This window comes from Ricinus communis, chromosome 6 (assembly GCF_019578655.1).
Source record: "Ricinus communis isolate WT05 ecotype wild-type chromosome 6, ASM1957865v1, whole genome shotgun sequence".
NCBI classification, from domain to species: Eukaryota; Viridiplantae; Streptophyta; class Magnoliopsida; order Malpighiales; family Euphorbiaceae; genus Ricinus; species Ricinus communis.
Window position 1 is genome coordinate 22,280,738 of NC_063261.1, and position 17,928 is coordinate 22,298,665.

At 33.0% G+C, this 17,928-nt stretch overlaps 2 protein-coding genes across 2 annotated transcripts; both read left to right on the plus strand.

Annotated features, from left to right (window-relative positions):
• The first annotated feature begins 202 nt into the window (after positions 1-202).
• LOC8270441 (probable aquaporin PIP-type 7a) lies at positions 203-1,661 on the plus strand. Its single transcript, NM_001323725.1, has 4 exons — positions 203-616; positions 747-1,045; positions 1,194-1,334; positions 1,433-1,661. The coding sequence occupies exons 1-4, from the start codon at positions 283-285 to the stop codon at positions 1,523-1,525; spliced, it is 867 nt and encodes a 288-aa protein (NP_001310654.1). The 5' UTR covers positions 203-282; the 3' UTR covers positions 1,526-1,661.
• Positions 1,662-5,662: 4,001 nt separating this feature from the next.
• Positions 5,663-7,352, plus strand: LOC8270440 (probable aquaporin PIP1-2). Its single transcript, XM_002526820.4, has 4 exons — positions 5,663-6,118; positions 6,248-6,546; positions 6,761-6,901; positions 6,999-7,352. The coding sequence occupies exons 1-4, from the start codon at positions 5,785-5,787 to the stop codon at positions 7,086-7,088; spliced, it is 864 nt and encodes a 287-aa protein (XP_002526866.1). The 5' UTR covers positions 5,663-5,784; the 3' UTR covers positions 7,089-7,352.
• The last annotated feature ends 10,576 nt before the right edge of the window (positions 7,353-17,928 follow it).

Consider the following 17,928-nt stretch of genomic DNA (forward strand, 5'->3'; position numbering starts at 1 on the left):
TAACATTAGTTTCAGATAGTGTAATTGTAATTTTTTTTTTTTTATAAAGAAAAGAAAAGAAAAGTATTACCAGAAAATGATTGGTCGGTCATAAAATAACTTGCAAAAATTTCAATAAATTGCACTGACTATGACCCACCAGGGCATCAGCTGTACTATAAAACCCATCATCATATGCCCACTCTCCACTATCCAGAAGATCAAACGGTCATTAATCCTTCCCTTTAGTTCTTGCATTTTTCAGCTCAAGAAAAAAGGAAAGAAGAGTAACTAGCTTGCGCTATGGAGGGCAAAGAAGAAGATGTTAGATTGGGAGCTAACAAGTACAGGGAAACGCAGCCGATTGGAACGGCTGCTCAAAGCCAAGATGATAAGGATTATACAGAGCCACCACCGGCGCCTCTGTTTGAGCCTGGCGAGTTGACTTCATGGTCGTTTTATAGAGCTGGAATTGCAGAGTTCATAGCGACTTTCTTGTTCTTGTATATCTCTGTTTTGACTGTTATGGGTGTTGTTAAAGCACCCACTAAATGCTCCACTGTTGGTATTCAAGGGATTGCTTGGGCCTTTGGTGGCATGATCTTTGCTCTTGTTTACTGTACTGCTGGAATTTCAGGTTCTTACACTTCGCTCAAAACTAAAATATGACGCTAACTTTCTACCGACGCTAAGTTTAACACTTTAGTATATTTCTTGCTTTTATATATTTAAAACTGATAAATATGACGTTGGGGATGGTCGTGCAGGAGGACACATAAACCCAGCCGTGACCTTCGGGCTGTTTCTGGCGAGGAAGTTGTCGTTGACAAGGGCTTTGTTCTACATGGTGATGCAGTGCCTTGGAGCCATATGCGGTGCTGGTGTAGTAAAAGGATTTGAAGGTAGTCATGACTACACTAGGTTGGGCGGTGGTGCTAACAGTGTCAACCCTGGTTACACCAAAGGTGATGGTCTTGGTGCTGAAATTGTTGGTACCTTTGTTCTTGTTTACACCGTCTTCTCTGCCACTGATGCCAAACGTAGTGCCAGAGACTCCCATGTTCCTGTAAGTTCTTTATTTCGATCGCCTCTATCCTCACACAGTCTCAGTTACTTTAAAAAGCTGGAAGAACCCATTATTATACTTTAATGAATTCATATTTATATATGTTATATTGTAGTTAACTAATTATGATCAAAATTCTTATGGACAGATTTTGGCACCATTGCCAATTGGGTTCGCAGTTTTCTTGGTGCACTTGGCTACTATCCCAATTACAGGAACCGGGATCAACCCAGCCCGTAGTCTTGGTGCAGCAATCATCTTCAACAAGGACCAAGGCTGGGATGATCATGTAATTCTTTTACTGTCAAATTAAAACTGAGTGCTGCCCATTTGTTACTTCTATCTTATTAATGTTAATTTATTAATATATTTGGTTTATGTCTGCAGTGGATTTTCTGGGTGGGTCCATTCATTGGGGCAGCACTTGCAGCTCTCTACCACCAAGTTGTGATCAGAGCCATTCCTTTCAAGAAATGCTGAAGATGATGATGCATCCATGTGTGACCGTTTGATGTTTCAAAATCAAGTTTGTTTCATTCTATCTGTTTGTCTTCTGTCTGCACCTGTATTATATGAGCACATGTAATAATAGTAGTTGTTATTATGCTTCTAGCAATGTCCTTGACCTTCTTTTTTTCTTTTTATGGAAGGAAAGCTCTTTGAAAATTTCTTTAAATGCATATAAGCTTTAATCAAATTATAATTTATCATCCGCAAAAATCATATACCATGACGTACTAAATTATTTAAAAATAAAATAAAATAAAGGGAAGCAAGCAATCTCAGGTATTTATACTTTTTTGCAACAGGGAAAGGGTGAAAAAGACACATTAAAATAACTCCAAAAACAAGCAGCTGTCTTTGTCTATACGATAAAATAAGGGAGCAGACCTGAATAATTAATATTGTTTCTTATCCATCTAACCCAGCTAGATAACCACAACCTTTTCTTTCATAAAGTTATTGTAGCTTTCGCTTTTGATTATGTCGTAGATATTAGGTAAGTCTCGCATTAGGAAATAAAAAACCTTATAATAAATGACAGTACATCATGGGACATTGCCCACAAATTAAATCTAAATTACAAAAAAAAAACATTTATTTTTAAAAAATAGAAATAGTGGATTTAAGTTTTATTCTTTGCTACGAAGTGAATGTATATCAGTCATGGAAATAAATAAGTATGCCCTAAAACTATAATAAGATTTTATTAAAGGCTTATTAGAGTCCATTTCTTCTTAAAAATTCCTCAATTTACTCAGAGAACCGGTTAAACATACTAAATGAATTATTATGTTTATGATGAACATAAAAGAACCCATTTAATGATTGGTTATTAAACTCCCAATGATTAAATAAAATAAGAAAAAAAACAAATTTGAACAGCTATTTTCTTTTGAAGATTTTGGAAAGTATAAAAAACAGACTAAAATATGCCACACTGGAGGTGGCATTTTCTTATTGCCCTGTAATTCTCTCTTATTATAAAGTAGTTGCTCTAAGCTCTATAAAAAAGGGAAATGTGTAACCTTAAAAATGTCTTTGCCAGAAGAAGATAATCATTTCTGTAACCTATATAATATAAAAAGATTCTCTCAAGGCATATAGAATATACACAGTTTTATTCTTTATTTTTCTTATAAAAAAAAATAAGAAGATTATCTGTACATGTCATTATAACTAGATTAATTAAATTATTACTATAATCATTTCCCACAAATCCTCCATTATCATTCAAATCCAACCTGTCTGCTTCACAATTTTCTGTGGACCGTTGTAGAGGGATAATCATTGGCTCTTCTGCAGACAAATTTTAAAGAATAAAAAGGATAAGCCCATTGATTTTTAATATATATTTATTAGCTGCTGTGCCATGGAAGCTGTTAACATAATCATTAAGAAAAAATTGATAATTTTGTCCGGAAACTAATTCATCCTTAATAAGCTTTTCTTACGTTTTCTTACCATGAAAACCTGTAAAGCTCACTCTAAAATCATATATGATATTTACTTGTAATACACATGAGAGTTAATTCATATAATAATAGCTTATGTTTTTTCTTAAGACAAAGGTGTTTGAGTTTAAGTTTTTATTTCTATATTAAATAAAATTTTATTTAAAAAAAAAAATTAGCTTCACCCTTTTATGTAGTTCACCCATTGAACCTCTCATGTACATAAGAAAGGATTTCAATCATAGCCGACAGATAAATGTTTTCAAAAACATTTTGTCAAAGCCCGACAGTGTCATGGAGAAGAAAAGCACTTAGGTGGCAGAAACTTTGTGGTTCAGTGAACATCCGTTACCCATGTGTCCCCACCGATCACGAGACACGTGGCGCCTTGTAGCAGATTATACAGGGTAGAAAAGCAACCATTGACCAGAAGGAACTAGTTCGAACTCAATTTCGATTGCTCTCCCATGTTTTACATGTGTTTTTTGTTAACATTGGTAACCCATATTTGATGATTCTCTCATGGGTGTTGTGTATTCAGTCGATGGTTCCTCTTAGGGTCTGGCTCCAGTGGGCTCTTTAATTAAGTGAAAATATTCTATTTTCTTTAATTGAGTGAGTTAGATTGTCAATTTATCATACAAATCATGATAAAAATTGTTTCTAATCAAAATTGAACCATTTTATTAATTTGTTATTTTAATGTTCAAAACTGCAACAAATTTTTTATTAAAATCTAATAAAATAAAGATAATTTAATAAATAGATTAGAAATAAATTAATTTAAATAAATAAATTAAATGACATCTTAAAGAATTCTTAATTTGATATGATTATTAATTGAACGTATATATATTTTTCATCTGTGAGGAGTTGAATGAGAAGAAATTCTCATGTCCAATCTTTTTGGCAGTGATAGAATTGAGAAATAACCAATGACTAGAATCCAAAAAGAACTCCAAAAAGTAATTAGTTTTTTTAAGGTATTCATATTTATTTAGGCTGTTATACTTTTTAGACATTTGAATCTGATTGGATTATATTTAAATAAATAAAAATGAGACTCTGTATAATAATATAAAATATATGCTATAATACATATATATATTTGATAAATCAATTACTACCTACGAAAATAGCTATAGATATATAGGGAATATTTCTTATTATATTAGGTGGCTATTGTTAAATCATGACAAAATAGTTTATATATATTTAAAGTTCGAGCACGACTTAGTCTGGCTTAAAATTTTTTAAACTTAAGTTCAAGTATGATTTAGACTCAAAATATATAAATTTAAGATTTTAATCAAATTTAACTCGTCATAAAAATTATAAAATGATTTATTTTATAATTTTCAAGTTAAATTAAATTTGTAGAATGAGATACAATAAATAATGTTTTTAAATTTATTTAAAAAATAATTAAGGCTTTTCGGATTTAGACTCGAGGGTGAATATTCTTGTGTAAAACCTAAAAATTCTTAGAAAGATTTGGACAGAATATTCAGACTCATAAACAACATAAATTCGGGACAGGAAAATAGAATTAAAAGAAGGACACTTTTGTTTTATTTTAGGTGCTAAAAGAATTCCCAATATTCTGTGCCAACAAAGTCAAAATTCTAATCAATTTTCTATGTATATGATTTTTTCCATTTTAACTTTTTCAAAACACAAAGCTCCACTTCTCAACCTCTTCAATTCCATTATTGAAAGATGGGCGGTGGCTTCATCAACATCATCATTTTTATACATGTGGCCACCCTTTCGCCAACTATGAAATGCACTATACAACTCTGTCGTTTTCACCAAACAATATTTGACAGGCCAATTTCGTCCATTCTTTTCATAAAAATTTTTGCTACTAACTCGAATGTTAACATTTCCATGGTTTTATGTTTTAGCAATATCCTTTAGATTTTGTAAATATTTTGATTATCAAACTAATTAGATCATGGCTATATTATTTAATTTCAATTTTTATTGTCAACACCTCTACTCAAATGTATTTTTTTATAGCATTCTCTGCTCATATATTAAATCTTGTTAAATTCTTTTTGTTTCGATATATGATATAATTTCTTAATATAAAATTTATATATATTAATAATTTATATACTAAACTAATTGTATAATTATATGTGTTTTTATTTATTAGTTATTACATTTTTATCGGTTTGATTTTAATAATAATTTATTAATGATAATAATTAAATCAATCAATAAAAATATAACAACTAATAAATAAAATTATAATATTACTATACAATTAATTTAATTTAAAAATGATGTTGTATATTGAATTTATTAAAAAATTTCTATGACTCCTATTTTTCAAAAAAAATATATTATAAGTCTTTCAATTTAAATTGTTAAATTTTATTAACTAACAATTGAAAGATATAAGAGCATTTATTTGGGTTAAGTTATTAAAGTTGATTATCCCTTCACAACCCACCAAACTTCTCATATAAAATTTTAAAAGAATTACGAATAAGATTTAAATTGTAAAAGTTAAATAATTAGATTTTATTTTTCATTTTCATTGGCCTTATAAAAGAAAGTATTACCAGAAAATGATTGGTCGGCCACAAGATAACTTGCAAATTTCAATAAATTACACTAAATATGTCCCACCACTTCTCCTATAAAATACATCATTAAATACCCACTCTCCACTATCTAAAGGTCACTAATCACTCCCTCACTGTCTATTTCTTGCAATTTTTTGAGTTCAAGAAAAAAGAAAGAAAGAAAGAAAGAAGATTACTACAGGTAGCAATGGAGGGCAAGGAAGAAGATGTTAGATTGGGAGCTAACAAGTACAGGGAAACACAGCCAATTGGCACGGCGGCTCAAAGCCAAGATGATAAGGATTATACAGAGCCACCACCGGCGCCTCTGTTTGAGCCTGGCGAGTTGACTTCATGGTCGTTTTATAGAGCTGGAATTGCAGAGTTCATAGCGACTTTCTTGTTCTTGTATATCTCTGTTTTGACTGTTATGGGTGTTGTTAAAGCACCCACTAAATGTTCCACTGTTGGTATTCAAGGGATTGCTTGGGCCTTTGGTGGCATGATCTTTGCTCTTGTTTACTGTACTGCTGGCATTTCAGGTTCTTACACTTCGCTCAAATCTAAAATATGATGCTAACTTTCTACCGACGCTAAGTTTAACATTTTAGTATATTTCTTGCTTTTATATTTTTAAAACTATAAATATGACGTTGGTGATGGTCGTGCAGGAGGACACATAAACCCAGCGGTGACCTTCGGGCTGTTTCTGGCAAGGAAGTTGTCGTTGACAAGGGCTTTGTTCTACATGGTGATGCAGTGCCTTGGAGCCATATGCGGTGCTGGTGTAGTAAAAGGATTTGAAGGTAGTCATGACTACACTAGGTTGGGTGGTGGTGCTAACAGTGTCAACCCTGGCTACACCAAAGGTGATGGTCTTGGTGCTGAAATTGTTGGTACCTTCGTCCTTGTTTACACTGTGTTCTCTGCCACTGATGCCAAACGTAGTGCCAGAGACTCCCATGTTCCCGTAAGTTAATCTTCACTTTTATTTTGTACACAAAAAGTTTAAAATGGTACAAATAGAATGTTAAGTTGAACCCTGTACTGAATATAATTATAACTTTTTGTGCATGATTAATTAATTTCTAGTAGGCTAATAATTAATTATGCTCAATGTTGTAAGAAATAAGCACTTCAATTTTATCTTGTGTATATAATGAATTTGGGATTTTTATCAACAGATTCTGGCCCCTCTGCCAATTGGGTTCGCTGTGTTCTTGGTGCACTTGGCTACCATCCCAATCACAGGAACTGGTATCAACCCAGCTCGTAGTCTCGGTGCAGCCATCATCTTCAACAAGGACCAAGGCTGGGATGAGCATGTAGGTCTTTCTTTTCAAAATACTTCTGCTGCCCATTTTTGACTTCTAGCTTTGTACCTTATTAATGCTTGATTATATATTTCACTTGTTTGTGCAGTGGATTTTCTGGGTGGGTCCATTCATTGGAGCAGCACTTGCAGCTCTCTACCATCAAGTTGTGATCAGAGCCATTCCTTTCAAGAAGTGAAGATGTTGATGATGCCAGATATTTGTGACAGTTTGATGTTTCGAGATCAAGATTAAGTTTGTTCCATTCTACCTGTTTGATCACTGTGCACCTGTATCATATCAGCATGTAATAATAGTACTCAATTCTATGTTTATCAATAGCCTTGACCCTCTTCTTTTTTGTTTGAGGAAGGGAAGGTTTGGTAAAAGGTCCCATCTTTAAGAAGGTGGGCTGTTTGTATCACTATTTCTCTTTCTTATATTATTATTGTTATTAATATTATGTGTATGGTTCTGAATTGTTCAATGTCATTTTCATGTCACCGACCTGCCACAAACCTACTCTCTTAGCTCATGGTCTAAACAATAATAATTGACTTGTGTCATTATTGTCCTTTTCTCCCTCAAATGATAAGCTTAACTAATGTGTTGTGAGGTGGGATTCAGTAGCCATTAATTGATGATAATGCTTTGCTTGCTTCCACTTTGTCCTTATCTTCCCACAAGAACATTCAGCTTAAGGCTTGGACACGAAAGACGAAGAAATTGATAAAAGCAATCCTATCCTTGAGCTATGCTGTTGTTTTGTAACCCAAATAAATCAATCTATCAACAGGCTTATCCTCCAAAACAAACTAGGAATGCCTTCAGGATCTTTTTATTGTCATTATAATGTAAGAACTAAGAACCAATATACCAGTTGAAAATCCCACATTGTGACCATCATCATCATTCCTAATCAATACTAAAAGAGTTAGTTTCTTTTCCGGACAGTTGATATTAAAAGAAAAAGAATTGATAATGGAGCTCCACAAAACCAGGATCACCAGCAAAAGAAGAAGCATCAAAGGCTGTCAGGTTCCCATTATAAGGAATCTCACCCGATAGATTGTTATTTGATAAACTCAAGTGCCCCATAAATTATAGTGAAGAGATGCTTGGAGGTTGAACGTGAAAACAAATTGCTTGAGATATCAAGTGACGCTATTTGATGCAATTCTGAAATGCTTGGAGGAATCTGCCAACTGATCATGTGATTTCTTGACAAGTTCAAGTCCACGAATCCCCACTATAATTTGGTTAATTTACGAGGAAAATCTCCATGTAAATAGTTCCTGGAAAGGTCTATGCAAGTCATAAGGGAAAGAGTTCCGGTGTACGTTCAAGGCAAGCGCCATTCACCTTCATAACTAAACTTTCTTCGTAATAGGGACCTTCACTTGCTTCATAAATTGAAAAATCACTAATATTTAGCACTTCAGTCTTGAAAAATCACCAAGACTATCTAGCAAAGTACCATATATTTCAAATTTGCAAGAGAGAACGGAATTTTCCAGGAACCTAATTCGATCTCAATCTAAGAATTCTAATTAGATATGATCCCAATCCAAAAGGGTGTTTCATCCAAGGTTTAGAGTTTCCAACCTTGACTAGTTCTGACGAGTCGGTGGCAGTTTTCCATACATCATATTGTTGCTAAATTTAGCTGGCCAAAAGAGCTAGAAAACTCTGGTCTAGGGAACACAAATCCCCTACACTCAAAAGGATTCTTCCTGATATATTGTTCCTTGATCAATGATCGGCGAAAAGGTCCTCTAAAAGATTCAGGAATTTCACCGATAACGGTTGCCAGCAAGTGAAAGGAAGTATAGCACAAATTTGCTTATATCATCTTAGGTAGGACCTGAAAAATGGTTGTCAGAAAGATCCAGTGCTTCTACCTGACCAACAAGAAGACGTATTGACCCTTCAAAGATATTACACTTCAATCAGTGAAGGACACAACTAAAGGGTTTCGCAACTGACCCTGTGACTAGTTAAAGAAAGATTTATTGTATAAGGACCTTAAGAAATATCCCAAAACTGGGAGGGCATGAAACCTGAAATACTAGCATTGTGAGCAATCAAGAATCGGAAGCAGTAGAGAAGAGCTCCGCTAGATTTTGTAGCTGACTCAACCAAATTGGAAGTTTACCAACCAAATCAACTTCCACGGAGGCAATTTTCTAGTCCTCCAAGCATCTCTGATAACTTTAAAATCATGAAGTCTAGAAATTGAGCTTGGAATTTTGTCCCCGTGTCATTGCTGAACCCGCAACGGATGTCATGTTTTCTTGATAGTGTGTGGCCTAAAGCTTAAAAAAGTCAAAAAATTAAAGGGCTTTTTACACAAATGCCCAAATAACTAAGTCAATTAATTTTTATACCCTCAGCTCCAAAATGTAGAAAAATTACACTAAAACCAAGAACTTTTACTTTTATACTCTGAAGTTAAAATAACTGGCCTCCTCCTCCTCCAAAATGGTCAATTCAAATTCACCAAAAAATCACACCATATATAACGATAGCTGATTCACATCAACCTGGACAAATTCGCAACAAATTTAATAGTGATCTCATTAATAAATATTTAAAATTAAATATTCTGAATTTAGAAGAAGAACTATTCGGCGGTTGTGGCTGGTCATCCTAAACCGATCAACGAGTCTGCAATATATTTGATTTTTAGGCAATTTTTTTTATTGAAATCCGGCGAAAAAATCTCGATATTGCTTGGTAGGACATTTCCTCCGAGGTCGCCTTCTTCTACCTGTTGTACGAGAGTTCGCTTGTAAGAACTGGCGTACCAAGGGAGATCTTTCGATCACTCTGTTAGATCCAAGGCACATCTTCATCAAGCTCTCGAACAAAGAAAATATGCACTAAAAAATAAAGAGAAGTTTTTGATTAAAGGATTGATGTTTAGGGTTTGTTTTCTTTCGGAGCCATGATTTCCGTCTCCGCAATTGCAATCCAATGCATGCCCCTATTTGGTTGGATATCGCGACTCGATCTCCCTATTTATTGTCTTCTTCTTTGAGTTTCGTCTTTTTTTTTATCATCTATACTTTCGGAATTGGCCTGACCCTTGATGGTCCTACGAAGCTTGTCTCACGCCTACTGGCATATGCGGTATGCAGGTGTTGGGTCTAGGTGTAGATGGAGATTCTCGTTCTAGTTCCAGTTCTAGTTCAGGTTATGGTTCGAGTGGAAAAGCAGAGAGGGCATCCCTTCCCTAAGTTGGCTAGATCGCTCGAACGAAGGAATCCGTCTTGTCTCGCAATGGCAGAAGAAAGAGATATCATTGCCAATCGGGAGGAAATGAGTTGGTCGAGTGCCTACGCTCCTAGGCAAGTATGCATCTTAAACAAAGAACCCTATGAGCTAGCGGTGGGATAAGAAAAGTATATTTTTCGAGTGTGCAAGTTTCCAACCGGGTTAAAGGCGATGTAGAGAATATTAAAATATGCTCTATGAAATATCATTCGAAGCTTTAGACAGGTGTTATTGGGCCCTTATGGTATCTCTTACACATTCCGACGATTGGCCGAGCAAATAAGTGAACTTCAAAGTGGATTTGTTGTGCGAAGAGTACATTATGACCCGTGGCCTCTTGCCTGGTGGGGGCAGCTCCTCCGTTGTGGTTAAACGGGAAACCCGACTCCACAAACCCGAGGAATTATTAAGATTTTCAATTTTTCTTATTACAATTACTTTTTCTAATATTGTTCTAATTCCTTATTAATTTATGTTTTATTTATTCTATTTATATAGAATAAATTATAATTATTTACTATAACTTTATAGTATTTTATATTATGTAGTTATAATAGAAATATCTAAAAACTTAATAGCTTTTATAATAAATGACTATATAGAATATAGTCAGTAATTATATAAGATATAAGAATTATTATATATTAGCAATATATAATTAGCTTTTTATATAATATAAAATTTATAAAATATTTTATAATTATATAATATTTTATACAACACAAATTTATATAATATAATATAATGTAATTGTATTATATTTTATATAATATAAATCTATATAATACAATTATAATTATATAATATCTATAGGTATATTATAAGTATATATTTTTAAGATTTGGTAAATTTGTGTTTATATTTTGTGTATTTGATTTATATCTTGTAAAAATTTTATATATTAACTATTATATGAATTAAGTCTATAAAAAGAATATATTAATTATACATTACATAAAAAAATATAAAACAGTTTTAAAAGTATACAATAAATAATATATATTAAGTATATAACACATTTATTTCAAGTATATAATTCTCTGATGCTTACTGAATTTTGTTCGTTCAAATTTTAAATCATCTTATATATATTTTTTACATAGATATGAACATAATCTCTATTTTTTTCACCACAATGAACATTAGAAAGAAAACATGATATATGAAAATTCTAATATAACATGTATTCTCATTACCGAAAGACAACAAATTTCAAAACCTCATTATTAATAGTATATATATACTATGAATATATAATTTACACCAAGTTTATTTCGAGTATACAACGAATATTATTAAAGTATATTATGAGTATATAAAGAGCATCATCGTAATATATTATGAATATATTCAACTTATACTCAAACATGCTTATATATAAAAATTCTTTTGATGTCAAAAAGACTAATATTTGCAAATTTAAATTGAAGCAATAAAGTTTCTAAATATATATGTCATTTATAATAAACTCAAATAAACAAAATCTACAACTTAAAATGTCTATGAGAAAATGATACCTACTTAGCTTAAAATTCTTAAAAACGACTTTATTATATATTTTTTAAAGTTTAAAAAATTATAGAAGATGAATATTAGATTTTAAAACTCATATTTACATAAAACTAAAAAATAGATATATTTTATAAAAAATCTAGAAAACAATATATATAGCTATATCATAAGTATATATATTTAAATTTAGTAAAATTATGTTTATACTGTGTGTGTTTTATATATATCTTATAAATTTTTTTGTATATTAACTATTAAATGAGTATAAGTATATAAAAAATATATCAATAATATATAAAATTATTTTCTAAAAGAATATATAAATATAAATAATTTTTAATATATACAGTAGATAGTATATATGAAGTATATAACAAGTTTACTTCAAGTATATGATATTCTAATTCTTATCAAATTTTCTTTGCTCAAAATTTAAAATTATCTCTTATATTCTTTTATATATCAATGTAGAAACAATACATATTGTTATCCTTCATCACAATGGACATTGAAAAGAAAACATGAGATATGTAAACTTTGATGTAACGAACATTCTCATATCAAAGAATAACAATTTTTAAATTTTACAAAAATAATATCAAATCAAATAAAAATTAAAATGGAGTGGTCAAGAATGAGTATATAATGTAGAAAAATATGAACGTGATAGAGCAAAATCACAGCTAATAATTTGAGAAAATAAAGATAAAGAAAGACAAAATACACAATAGAACACACAGATTTACGTGGAAAACCCCTAAACAAATTAGGGTAAAAACCACAGGCAAGAATAGAAGAATTTTACTATAAGAAAATAATAGGAGTTACAAACTCTCTATTTATAAAGGAGAAAACATTAAAATTCTCTCTTTATAATAGGAGAAAAATAATTGCTTTAACTCTCTAATATTTATTTCTTATTTTTGGGATAAATGAATAACAAAGTGAGGCCTTTATTATATAGGCTTGAAAGACACCTCAAGATTGTTAACTTAGCAATGTGGGAAAAAAATACTCCTCAAATTTAATAACTTAGCAATGTGGGAAAGATAAATTCTCTAAATATCAACAATCTCCCACTTGAAGATTTGATTAAGGATCAGTCATATCTTCACACCGTTCTTTCTTCCTTGCCTTTTCATACTGCTTATGCTTTTGTTAGGCCACTAGAGGATCGGCACCATATAAATTTATCAGTGTTAACTGCCTTCGTCAAAAAATCTGCTAGGTTGTCTTTAGTATGAATTTTCTGCATATCCACAGTGCCATCTTCCACTTTTTTACGAACAAAGTGATACTGGACTCGTATGTGCTTTGACTTTGAATGAAAAGCTGGATTCCTTGCGAGATGCAAGGCACTCTGACTGTCACAGAACAGAGGAATATGCTCTTGTTCGTGCCCGAGTTCCTCCATCATCATTTTCAACCATACTGCTTCCTTACTAGCTTGTGTATGATACCGACTCACAGCTAGTAAGTGTAAACACATATCCCTGTAGTAGATTTACTTTTATCAAGATCACTGCATAATCCGAGTCAACATATCCTCCCGATAATAAAGTCCGATCCTCCATAACACAATGCAACATCTGAGGTTCCCTTAACATAAGTTAGGATCCTCTTTACAGCATTCCAATGCTCTCTGCCAGGATTCGCCATGTACCAACTTACTACTCCCACTGCATGTGCAATGTCTGGTCGTGTACAAATCATCGCGAACATTAAACTCCCCACTCGATGCATACGATTTTCGAGACATTTCCATCCTTCCTTCTTCACTGCTAGGACTCATACTGGAGGATAATTTGAAACTAACAAGAAGTGGGGTAGAAATTGACTTACAATCTTGCACATTGAAGCGTCGCAAGACCTTCTTCAAATAATTTTTCTGAGAAAGTCAAATCTTTCTATTGTTTTTGTCTCGGTGAATTTGCATCTCTAGAATCTTGTTTGCTGGTCCCAGTCCTTCATTTCAAATTTCCTAGCCAACTGTGCCTTTAGTTCTTCAATATGATCTTTGTTGGGGCCTGCTACCAACATGTCATCTACATACAACAGTAAGATAATAACATCACTTTTACCAAACCTCTTAAAATATGCACAAGGGTCTGTATCAAGTCTGTTGTATCCAAGGCTCATGATGAAGGAATCAAATCTCTTATACCAACACCTCAGCGCCTGCTTTAAACCGTATAAAGATTTGTTCAACCTACAAACCAAGTTCCGCTTTCCTTTTTCTTCAAAACCTTCTGGCTGGAGCATATAAATTTCTTCCTTAAGATCTCCATGAAGAAAAGCTGTTTTCACATCTAGCTGCTCTAGATGTAAGTCAAATGTAGCACACATCGCCAAGACTACTCGAACAGTTGTTAATCGAACCACAGGGGAAAATATTTCGTTGAAGTCAATCCCCTCCTTCTGAGCATATCCTTTCACCACCATTCTTGCACGAAACCGCTGCCTATATCATAATCTTTCTGCCAGGTTGGTGTAAATTTTATACGTTTTCCCTTTCCAAGTTCTGACTCTTCAAACTCGGCTGGCTCTTCAAACTCGACTGGTTCTTCCTCTTCGTGCTCTGGTGTTGCTTCAGAAGAATCTTCTTCTGTAGACTTTCTTTCCACCTGTATAGTTGTAGTCTCTGAATTTTCTTTTGAAGTGCTATCATCTTCTCCCTTTAATTTATCTTCTAAGAAGATTACATCCCTGCCCGATTATAACCTTGTGGGCGTTGGGATCCCAGCGATACCCTTCACAATTATCGGCATATCCCAAGAACAAACACTTCTTGGATTTTGGATCCGACTTTGTAGTTTCTTGGGTATTATACATCACATACAGGACTTCCAAATATATGGAGATTTGAAGAATCAATCGGCTTCTCGATCCACATCTCCATGGTGTCTTTTGATCAATTCTTTGTAGATGGAGACCGGTTAATCACATAACAAAGTGTTAAGCGCCTCGACCCATAATGCCTTATTTAGGCTGCGAGCTCCCAACAATGCTCTAGTTCTTTCTAACAGAGTTCTGTTCATCCGCTCTGCTACTCCATTTTGTTGAGGAGTGTATGCCGTAGTGAACTGCCTCTTGATGCCTGCAGCTCCCTAAACCTCTTGATGCCTTCTTGCTTGCAAAAGCTATTAAATTCATTACCTGTGTATTCTCCTCCATTATCTGTCCTCAAACACTTGATCTTATTGCCTGAATCAAGTTCAACCCGCGCTTTGTAAGTTTTGAAAACTACAAATACATCTCCCTTGCTCTTGATAGGATACACCCAACATCTCTTGGAGTAATCATCAATGAAGGACACAAAGTACTTAGCTCCTCCTAGTGATGAAACTAGTGCTTGTCATACATCAGAGTGAACTAATTCTAGAACATCCTTACTTCTAGAATTGGATGTGTTGAACTGTAGTCGATGCTGCTTGCTTGTTATGCAATGCTCACAAAAGGGTAATGACACATTTGTGAGACCAGGAAGTAGATTTTTCTCAGCAAGAACCTTCATGCCTTGTTCAGACATATGTCCAAGCTTCTGATGCCACACCATTGCAGATCTCTCGCTTGAACTACTTGAAGCAACAGATGCTTCTGCTTCATGCACAGTCTCTCCCAAAAACATATACAAATTAGCAGCAATTTTTTCTCCTTTCATAATTATAAGCTCTCGGCTAATCTTCATGATTCCTTTCCGAACTTTGATAATGCAATTAAGATCATCCACCGTCCCGGAGATAACAAATTCTTCTTCGGACCTTCCACATGTCGCACTCCTTGAATAGTGCGGACTGTACCGTCATGCATCTTCAACCTGATAGTTCCAATGCCTATGATTTTTAAGACATTATCTTCATAACTATACACAGATCCTCCTAAGATAGGTTCATAATGATGGAACCATTCTCTTCGAGAGGTCATATGATAAGTTGCTCCTGAGTCAAGAAGCCATACATCAGCAAATCTCTTCCTGCTCTCAGTTGATATTGCTGCTTCACAGCACAATACATTTCCATCATCCGAAGTACATGCCACATTTCCTTGAGGATTGGAATTCTTCAGACTCCAACAATCCCTCTTCAGGTGACCTTTCTTACCACAATGGTAGCATTTATAATTCTTCTTACTTTTTGATTTTGATCTACCATGATTGTGACTCCCATTTGGACCACGTTCTGTTGATCTCCCTCTCATCACCATCAAGGCTTCCACCTGTTGTGAACCTGCTTGCTTGTCTTCCTTGTTCCTTCACCGATTTTCTTCTTCAAGAATAGCGGCTGCTATATCATCGAAGACTAGAATTTCGGTAACAACATTATTTGTCAAACTGATGATGAGTTGATCATACGAATCAGGTAGACTTTGGAGTAGAAGTTATGCACGTTCTTGTGACTCTATTTTATAGCCCAAAGATGTGAGTTGAGAAAATAGAGTATTCAAGACATTAAGGTGCTCTGTCACTGAAGTAGATTCTGACATTCTTAATGTGTAAAGTTTCCTCTTAAGGAAAATTTTGTTGTGTAATGACTTGGCTTCGTACGGTCTAGTGAGGTGGTCCCAAATTTCCTTTGCCGTTTTCTTTTCTTCTATACTGGACAAGATCCCATCTACAAGTGCCAGATGAAGGTTTGCAATAGCATTCCCATCCATCTCGTTCCACTTATTATCATCTGTGAGTGTTGTCGGTCATTCATTGATAGCCGCAAGACAATTGTCTTTTCTTAATACAGCCTTTATCTTTAATTTCCACAGTGAGAAATTACTCCCGTTGAACTTTTCAATCTCAAATTTTTCCGCCATTGCTTCTATCACAAACGGTGCCTTTTAGCTTGTAAAATGAACCGCAGTAATGAACACAACTCACTAGGTAAGTTCCCAGGAAAGACTGGAGGGTCACAAGCGGACCTCTTAAATACCAATCTCCTTAGACAGAACCTTCCCTAAATTGTAAGTATTCTTACTACTTCACACAAGCTCTTTTGCACCAAAGAAACCTCAAAAAATCCTCTTCTGATGTGAACCTGATAGAGCAACCACCGAATTTTAAGAAATTTCTTGCCAACCAAGCTCTGATACCAATTGTAGACAAATATGAACCTGATAGAGCAAAATCACAGCTAATAATTTGAGAAAATAAAGATAAAGAAAGATAAAATACACAATAGAACACACAGATTTACGTGGAAAACCCCTAAACAAATTAGGGTAAAAACCACAAGCAAGAATAGAAGAATTTTACTATAAGAAAATAATAGGAGTTACAAACTCTCTATTTATAAAGGAGAAAACATTGAAATTCTCTCTTTATAATAGGAGAAAAATAATTGCTTTAACTCTCTAATATTTTTCTCTTATTTTTTGGATAAATGAATAATAAAGTGAAACCTTTATTATATAGGCTTGAAATGCACCTCAAGATTGTTAACTTAGCAATATGGGAAAAAAATACTCCTCAAATTTAATAACTTAGCAATGTGGGAAAAATAAATTCTCTAAATATCAACATATAAGGGTATACAATAAGTATATATTTTTAAAATTTAAAAATTTTATTTTAAAAAGATCTATTTGAGATATATATATATATATATATATATATATATATATATATATATATATATATATATTGAATATTATATTAATATAAATATAAAAAGAATAAATCAGTAATAGATTAGAAAAAATTTCAAATAAAATATAAAATAAATTTTAAAATATATAGTAAAATGTATATAATAAATATATAACTAGTATATTTCAAGTATACCACATTTCAATTATTACTGGTTTTTTCAATTCAGATTTTGAAATTATCTTCTTTTTTTTTCTTATACAAATATAGACAAAATATCTATTTTTTTCACGAGAACAGAAATTTGGAAAAAAAAAAAAAATATACAGAAGCTCTTATATAAAAGGCATTTTGTACCAAATGACAATATCTTTTTGACCTAATAGTTTTTCCATCACCGTCTCTATTTGGTTTTACTTTTTGAAGATTCAACATCAATATTTTTCTTTGAAGAAGAATCAACAATGTTTTCTTCTTACAATCAAAATCTTCATCACTTTTAACAAAAAGTTTTGAGATTTATATTCTCTTCGTCAATCTCAATCCCATTTCCATAGGCCTAACATCCTTTTTCTTACCCATAACTCCAAAGTCTTTACTATGAGAAAAAAAAAAAAAAGTTTAAATTTCGATGGAAGTTACACAAACCATAAAATGAAAAAAACCTACTTGCATG

Coding starts and splice junctions, on each gene's coding strand:
- LOC8270441 (NM_001323725.1), top strand. CDS start 283: ATGGAGGGCAAAGAAGAAGATGTTAGATTGGGAGCTAACAAGTACAGG. Junction 617..746: donor CTGTACTGCTGGAATTTCAG/GTTCTTACACTT, acceptor ATGGTCGTGCAG/GAGGACACATAAACCCAGCC. Junction 1,335..1,432: donor ACCAAGGCTGGGATGATCAT/GTAATTCTTTTA, acceptor TTATGTCTGCAG/TGGATTTTCTGGGTGGGTCC.
- LOC8270440 (XM_002526820.4), top strand. CDS start 5,785: ATGGAGGGCAAGGAAGAAGATGTTAGATTGGGAGCTAACAAGTACAGG. Junction 6,547..6,760: donor CCAGAGACTCCCATGTTCCC/GTAAGTTAATCT, acceptor TTTTATCAACAG/ATTCTGGCCCCTCTGCCAAT. Junction 6,902..6,998: donor ACCAAGGCTGGGATGAGCAT/GTAGGTCTTTCT, acceptor TTGTTTGTGCAG/TGGATTTTCTGGGTGGGTCC.